This window comes from Cucurbita pepo, unplaced genomic scaffold (assembly GCF_002806865.2).
Source record: "Cucurbita pepo subsp. pepo cultivar mu-cu-16 unplaced genomic scaffold, ASM280686v2 Cp4.1_scaffold003262, whole genome shotgun sequence".
Classification (NCBI taxonomy): domain Eukaryota; kingdom Viridiplantae; phylum Streptophyta; class Magnoliopsida; order Cucurbitales; family Cucurbitaceae; genus Cucurbita; species Cucurbita pepo.
In genome coordinates, this window is record NW_019649276.1 from 1 (window position 1) to 1,195 (window position 1,195).

The 1,195-nt window shown below is 41.7% G+C and overlaps 1 protein-coding gene across 1 annotated transcript; it reads left to right on the top strand.

Moving 5' to 3' along the window:
* Window positions 1-1,117, top strand: LOC111786895 (pentatricopeptide repeat-containing protein At1g80550, mitochondrial-like). Its single transcript, XM_023667093.1, has one exon. The coding sequence runs from the start codon at window positions 1-3 to the stop codon at window positions 754-756; it is 756 nt and encodes a 251-aa protein (XP_023522861.1). The 3' UTR covers window positions 757-1,117.
* The last annotated feature ends 78 nt before the right edge of the window (window positions 1,118-1,195 follow it).

Below are 1,195 nucleotides of genomic sequence, written 5' to 3' on the forward strand. Positions count from 1 at the left end.
ATGGGGTGGTGGAGCAAATGTAGAGAGTTTTGGGAAGAGATGGATAAGAAGGGTGTTCGTAAGGATTTGCATTCGTATTCCATTTACATGGACATACAGTGCAAGAGTGGGAAGCCATGGAAGGCTGTTAAATTGTACAAGGAGATGAAAAAGAAGGGGATGAAACTAGATGTAGTGGCGTATAATACAGTGATTCATGCCATTGGGATATCAGAAGGTGTTGATTTTGCCAGCCGGGTGTTTCAGGAGATGAAGGAAATGGGGTGTAAGCCTAACGTTGTAACTTGCAATACTATTATTAAGCTATTTTGTGAGAATGGTAGATTCAAGGATGCCCATATGATGCTCGATCAAATGCTTAAGAAGGATTGTCCGCCTAATGTCATCACGTATCATTGTTTTTTTCGGTCTCTCGAAAAGCCGAACGAGATTCTTATGTTATTTGATAGGATGATTAAATATGGGGTTCAACCAAAGATGGATACTTATGTGATGCTCATGAGGAAGTTTGGAAGATGGGGGTTTCTAAGACCAGTGTTTGTAGTGTGGAATAAGATGGAGGAACTTGGGTGTAGCCCAGATGAGTCTGCTTACAATTCTTTGATTGATGCTCTTGTGGAGAAGGGCATGATAGATATGGCTAGGAAGTACGACGAAGAGATGGTAGTGAAAGGTCTTTCGCCTAAGCTGAGAGAGGAATTGGGGACGAAGATGGTGAATGGTGGCTATCATGCCAATGTGAACTGCAACAAGTAGGCAGTATATGCACTTCTTGGTGCTTGTAGACATATTTGATCTTGGGACATACTATTACCCAGATTCAGATGTTGCAAAAAAAAGTTAAGGCGAACTTGTTGAACTTCGATCTGGACGAATCTGTTATACAGAAGTTTGAGCGGAGAGGCGATTAGAGCAAATGGTAAGAGGTCAAAACATCTTGTAAACATGATGAACATTATATTACTAATTAAGCTCTAATTTTGTAGTAGCCCAAGCTCATCGCTAGCAAATATTGTCCTCTTAGAGCTTTCTCTTCCGGACTTCTCTTCAAAGTTTTAAAATACGTCTGCTAAAGAGAGGCTTCCACACCTTTATATAGAATATGTTTGATGTGGGATCTCACAATCCACTCCCCTTCAGGGCCCAGCATCCTCACTAGCACTCGTTCCCTTCTCCAATCGATGTGGGACCCTCC

Coding starts and splice junctions, on each gene's coding strand:
- LOC111786895 (XM_023667093.1), top strand. CDS start 1: ATGGGGTGGTGGAGCAAATGTAGAGAGTTTTGGGAAGAGATGGATAAG.